The sequence below is a fragment of the Gastrolobium bilobum genome, unplaced genomic scaffold, assembly GCF_033153095.1.
Source record: "Gastrolobium bilobum isolate Gb01-03AN ecotype WA unplaced genomic scaffold, APGP_CSIRO_Gbil_v1 utg37804, whole genome shotgun sequence".
In the NCBI taxonomy this organism is placed as follows: domain Eukaryota; kingdom Viridiplantae; phylum Streptophyta; class Magnoliopsida; order Fabales; family Fabaceae; genus Gastrolobium; species Gastrolobium bilobum.
The window spans coordinates 52137-59019 of record NW_026896549.1 but is presented as its reverse complement, the minus strand read 5'-3'; the positions used below and the strand labels follow the sequence as shown (position 1 = coordinate 59019).

The 6883-nt window shown below is 32.0% G+C and overlaps 1 protein-coding gene across 1 annotated transcript; it reads left to right on the top strand.

Moving 5' to 3' along the window:
- Positions 1-221: 221 nt before the first annotated feature.
- On the top strand, positions 222-6030 carry LOC133300480 (polygalacturonase-like). The gene is made up of 5 exons (XM_061500036.1): positions 222-336; positions 2618-3000; positions 4766-5055; positions 5487-5715; positions 5812-6030. The coding sequence occupies exons 1-5, from the start codon at positions 222-224 to the stop codon at positions 6028-6030; spliced, it is 1236 nt and encodes a 411-aa protein (XP_061356020.1).
- The last annotated feature ends 853 nt before the right edge of the window (positions 6031-6883 follow it).

The following is a 6883-nucleotide window of genomic DNA, read 5'->3' as shown; positions in this document are numbered from 1 at the left end:
TTCAAGTGATGGACCAAGTATACAAAGCAAGAATGACAGCAAAGAAGAATGTGGCTTTAGCGATAGCAGTAGCGGTGGGTTCCCAAGGTGGTGGCACTTCTGGAGCTGGCCAATCTAACAACAATTCTAATTTTTTACATACCGGTGCTAGCTCACGGACGCTCAGGTATTTGATCTTTTGAATAAGATACGTGACATGAGGATTTGGTTGGGCTAACGAGATGGAGATGGGGCGAACTCTACAGAGCCATGGGCATTATTGTTGGTTATTATTGTTGTTGTACATCTTGTTGTTGCTACTGCGAAGATTGTTGTTGTGGCTAGTGGTTGTACATTGTGTTATGTGTGCTCACCATAATGGAATGAGAATTTAAATTTATCGTCCCTACAGACAGTGTCAATGTTAAACCATGGTGGATTGAAGTTGCTATATGATATGTGAGCTAATGGTGGAAATGGAGGAGACATCACGTGTGGTGGCAAATTACTATGCACAACGAGCACACACACATTGACAGCTAGGAGGATTAGGATTTCAAGATAACATTTATGAGGCTTAATCCTTTATTCATATAAGAGTTTGCCTCAAATTGGATAAGGTCCTTTCTCCAAGGCTGGTGGGCCCATTATATAATTCCGGAACATTACTCCTTGAAGTATAGAGTGAGTGCACCAGACACCTTACAAAGAATTAGTTCTAATGTACAAAAATAAAAGGACAGAGAGCGAGAGAATATTGAATTAAACTGGTACATGCGTACTTGGCTCCTGAAAAAAGAGTACGAAATGGTGGCGTCATTGCCCTAACCGAGCCAAGGAACGTTTCATGAAACAAGCGTGAAATGATAATCTCATATAATGCATGAAACCTGGCGTAATTCAAGCCTCTCTCTTTTTTATAAGTAGGCGCCATGTTTATACCCGCTTTACATTTTCTGTTATTATCTGAGCTATAAACCCATTTAATCTGTATTTCCTATCTGTTGACCTCTCTCTTTTTTATTTTCCTCTTCCTATAAAGTTCAGGTTTTCCCATCGATCCTATATTATAAAGCTACTTGAATTGAATATATGCATATGCCTTAATAAAAAGTAATGGCATTATAGGTTTATATGATGAGCTTAATCCCCGTTACTTAATCTAACTATAAATTTAATATACTTAATTTCATGAATTTAACGTAAAATTTTTTAGACTTATATGAGTTATATCTATTCATGGATTGTCATATTATTTAATGAATTCTACATTAATTACATGTAATAATTAATATAACTAAGCATATTAGAAAAAGTTTCAACACATGATGGACGATGATGTCAAAATATTATATTGACATTTTATTAAAAGTAAACACTAATTTTATAATTGCTGCAAGCCCCAACGTACCCTAGAATCTATTGTATTTTATCTCACATAAACCTCACATAATATGTTGATATATGGAAGCAAACATTATAACGAAAATATTTTTAATTATTGAGTTCAGTATATCATTTGTTAAAATTGAAAAAAAAATTATTGAGTTTTATTTTTTTCTTTTATAATATATATCACCTATATTTTATTTTATTTTATTTTTTTACTTTTAGTAAATAAATATTGCTCCCAAAACACTAAAAGTATGCTTACCTATAACATGTTGTTCTCTATTTATGTCTATTGTGACACATAAAAAAGCTATTATTTTTTTCATTTTACATGAAAGAAAAATCTTTTTATGCGTAATGTGAATTTCACTTTATGTTTTTTTCTCTTCTTTATTTAGTAGGATCCACATTATATTTTATGTGTGCATAAGAGAATTTTTCTCTCATGTAACATAAGAAAAATAATACCATAAAAAGAAGGAACGCACAAATGAAAAACACTTTCCATAAATTAAAAAAGATAACAAAATATGAATTATAATATTAATATCGAAAATCAGTTAAGGGGGCGTTTGGTACAAGAGAAATTTTTATTTGTCCGGGAATCTCGATTTTCAAAAATATGATTTTTGCATTCAGTTTACGATAATATCTAAAAATTTAAAATTTAGAAAAATTCAGTTTCCCGGAAATCCCTCAAAATCCCGCGTACCAAACGCCCCGTAAAGGAAAGGGAATAGATAATCACAGGGTGCACGAAATGTTTTCAACAACAACAACAAAAAAAGTGCACGAAAAGTACTATATTTAACTCCAATCTTAATTAGGTGCGACTTTTGCTTTGCCTTCATTTCTTTTATAAGTTTGAATTATTTTATTACATACGATAACATAGTACTAACATATTTGACAAGGACATGCAACGAATCATTCTTCTAATATAGAAAGAAAAAAGAAAAAAAGAAAAAAAAAGAAGGAGGTGAGGGGGACATTAGAGGAATCTAACCTGCACAGTGCACCCAAAACCTTACTATAAATACCCTCACAAACCGCTCTGACTCCCAAACCCCACCCACCAACCTTATTCACCACTTGTACCACTCCATCCTCAAATTTCTCTCACTCTTTCTCTCTCTCGCAAACACCCTCTTCAATATTTGACCAAATTCCAAAATGCCAAACCCGACACCAAAAGTAGTTAGTCCTCTTTTCGTTGTTGTGGTCTTACATTGTTGGTTGAATTTAGCCATGGCCGAAGCAGTAATGTACAATGTGGTCGACTTTGGAGCCAAACCAGACAGGGAGACCGATTCCACCATGGCATTCCTTAATGCTTGGGACAAAGCTTGTGCCTCTTCCAACCCTGCTTTAATTTACGTACCACAAGGTAGGTTCTTGGTTGGAAATGCCACCTTCAAAGGGAAATGTAGCAACAATGCTATCTCCATATCCATTGATGGAACATTGGTTGCTCCCTCTAATATCTGGCTCATCTCCAAAGCCAGAAACTGGTTGGTGTTCGAGTATGTCGACGGGGTTTCAATTCGTGGTGGGGTACTTGATGCCCAAGGCAACACCTTGTGGGATTGCAAGAACTCAGACGAAAGTAATTGCCCTTTAGGAGCCACGGTATGTTCTATGGAAGTGGATTGTTTCATATATTATTTAACATGGTCATTTCATATGGAAGAATTATAACTATATAAAGATAAATTATTAATAATAAGAGCAGAAAAAAGAAAAGAAAAACATGAGAATATATAGTTACAAAATCATCAGTATTGATTTATTTTTGTATTGTTAAGATTCTGTTACATACATGGTTAAGATTATGTTACATACATGGTTAAATAACACATAAAACAATTAATTTCCACACATTACACATTATTATTGACTTAGTTTTAATTTTTTAATTTCAAGTTTGAGTTGGAGTTAACCCAGGTGATTAGTAGTGGATGGAGATCATGGAACCGTTTGCAACCGCTCAACGTGGTTGTTACCTATTGAAATAAATAATAAGGGGGAAGTCAGTAATAATATCCTAATCATAGGTTATAATAAGGTTCTCTCGTTAGTATATCCGAATTGGGTCCACTAAGAGGTTGTTTGTTTGAGCTTATAAAAAAAAATATAGTTTTTATCCCTTCTTTATTTTAGAGGTGTATTTTACAAAAGTTGATGCTATTTATATTTCTATAAAAATATTTAATTTTTGAAAAAAATATTTGACTTTTGACTTCTGCTTTTTTTAAAATTTAAAATTTTTTGCTTCTAAAAAATATAAATTTTTTACTTTTTTGTGACTTATGTTTTTTTAAAGCAAACATTCAAACGAATTTATAGCGAGTAATGTTTTTTTTTTCTTAAAAAAAGCAATTTTTGGAGTAAAAAAGCTCATCCAAACAGGCTTAAGTGTGAGTTAGTTTTTTGGAATTGAATTTTTGTTATTTTCTGAATCATAATATATTAGCCACTTTATAAGGAAATGTCTTGCACTTTCAATATAAATCTTCAAGGGAAAAAAAATACATACATATATATATATATATGTGTGTGTGTGTGGTGGGTGGGAAGAGTGTTTGTCTTTTTAAAAAATATAGGATTGTGTTCTTTTAATCAAAACTAAAGTGTTTTATCATTTTATGGTGAGAGAAACAGTTGCATAATAGAAATCATGGTAATATTGATAATTTTTTTAAATTTAAATATCAATTAAAACATAGTAGTTTTAAATAAAATGACATAATTTATATATTATTAAAAAAATATGTGATGAAAATAATAATAATAATAATAATGATTACCAAAAAAAAATAAAAAATTAGTGGGATAGAGTGGATTGAGATAAAATTACATTTTAACTTCTGCCCTTTTTTTGGAAGTAAGGAGTCATGACTTTAAAAAAGTATCATTTAAACTTTTTTTTAAAAGTTATTATCCAAACACATAAAATTCCTCAAAAGTATTTTTCTTTTGGGAAAAAAGCTACTTTTATAGAGAGAAAAAGTCAACCCAAATGCACACCAAGTCCTTAATTAACTTGGGTTGTGGTTGTGGCTATAATTTCTAAAATATTCTATATTAACCCCAGATAATTTTATTTCCCTTTGCACCAAAAATATTTTTACATATATATTAGTTTGTAGTGGCGTGAGATCCTAAAAGATCACATTATTGAATAATTATTCTTGCTTGAAAATTTTATAAAACAAAGGAGAATAACAACATTATTGAATAATTATTCTTGCTTGAAAATTTTATAAAACAAAGGAGAATTCCTTTGTTTTATAAAATTTTCAAGCAAGAATAATTATTCAATAATGTGGTGTGTTGCACTAAAGGTGTGTTATGTTGGAGTAAAGGTGGATTTCTTTTGTGGTGAGTGTTGCAGACACTGGAATTTGCAAACTCCAACAACATTGCTATTAGTGGGTTGACATCGATTAATAGTCAAATGTTCCACATAGTGATATATGGATGTCAGAATGTGACAGTGCAAGGCGTTAAGGTCATGGCAGCCGGAAACAGCCCTAACACGGACGGCATACATGTCCAAATGTCCTCCGATGTCACCATCCTCAACTCCAAAATTCGAACCGGCGATGATTGCGTCTCCATCGGCCCCGGCACTTCTAACTTATGGATAGAAAACATTGCATGTGGACCAGGCCATGGAATAAGGTTCTTTTTTTTTATTCTTTTCATTACAAAATTAAAAAAATGTTGTTCCATGTTATTTGTTAAGAAACTTGGAATACACCACACCAAAAGCTAGTTCAAGGGGTGAGAGTGCCCAAGGCCTTATTAGTTGCCCATCCAGTCAATGTGGGACTATATATCTCAACACGTCCCCTCACGCAAGAGCCCTTCAGGCTTAGAAGCGTGAAAATTGCACAGGCCCATTTTTGGTTTACCTTTTTGTGCTTTTTTTATTTTAATTCCACTTTTTAAAGCAGGGGACGGTGAGGCTCTGATACCATGTTAAGAACCTTGGAATACACCACACCAAAAGCCTTATTAATTGCCCATCCAGTCAATGTGGGACTATATATCTCAACATTATTAGAGGATTAATAATAATAATAATAATAATTGTTCATTGGATATTGTAGCATTGGAAGCTTAGGAAGTGCTTTGAACGAACCTGGAGTCCAAAATGTGACAGTTAAAACGGTTACATTCAGGGGGACTCAGAATGGTGTTAGAATAAAGACATGGGGGAGACCCAGCAATGGATTTGTGCGGAACGTCCTTTTCCAAGACGCAGTAATGGTCAATGTACAAAACCCCATTGTAATTGACCAAAATTACTGCCCAGGAAACAAGGATTGCCCTGGTCAGGTTAGTCTTAAGAATAAAAAAAAAAAGGAAATTATCAGGCTAGCATCAGCATGAAAGTGAGCTGAATTTATTATTTTTGTTTGCCCAAATTAACAGGCCTCTGGAGTCAAAATCAATAATGTCACATACCACAACGTTCATGGAACATCAGAAACCCAAGTTGCAGTGAAATTTAATTGCAGTTCTGATTATCCATGCAGCGGGATATGGTTGGAGGATGTGAAGCTCACTTACAATAACCAAGTTGCCCAAGCTTTGTGTAACAATGCCGGTGGAGATGCGTCCGGTTCAGTTCAACCGGAGAGCTGCTTGTAAAGCAAATAAGCTTAAGCTTGGAACCGTCATGTACAAATTTTTTAGAGAAAACTTCATTTTCGTCTCTTCGATGTATTATTTAACCCGTGGTTTCAAATTTATCATTCAAATCCAATGTGGTTAGATACATTTATTATTTAACACCTCCTAATATTTTAAGTTTTTAATTACACTCGTTATGGCTATAAAAATATATTATTTAGATCATTTTTAGTTTTATAAATATTAAAAAAGAATTCTAAATTTTTTTTTGGTAAACATTTTTCTATTTTTATTTTATAGAATTATGATATTCTCAAACAAATTTTTAATAAAATTAATTATTAAATTTTAAAAAATTATTTATTTTGAAATTATTTTAAAATCAACTTAATTTATTATTTATTTAAAAAACATATTTAAAATAAATTAAAGATGTATCCTCTAAACAAATTATTTATGTTAAACATTTTTGTAATATTATAACCTATCTAGCACCGATACGACACGCGACAGGTGACACGACACGACACTCCGACACGTCAATCCTAAAAAATTATGAATTTCGACACCTTGGGACATGTTTTAATATTAAATAATATTTTTAATTTATACAGTGTATATTTCATTTAATATTTAATAATTTAACAAAAAATAAAACTAAATTAATAATACCCATCAACACGTTATAAAGATGGAAGCTTTAATAAAAAAAATAAGAACCGGGATGAGATAGATATATAATATCAGATAGAGAGATCAAATCATATTAGAGAGATCAGAGAGAAGAAGATACAACAAGAGAGTGATAGAAATTGACAACAATGATGCTGAGATGATCTCTTATCTACTTAAGGGGAAAAAAGACAAAAGG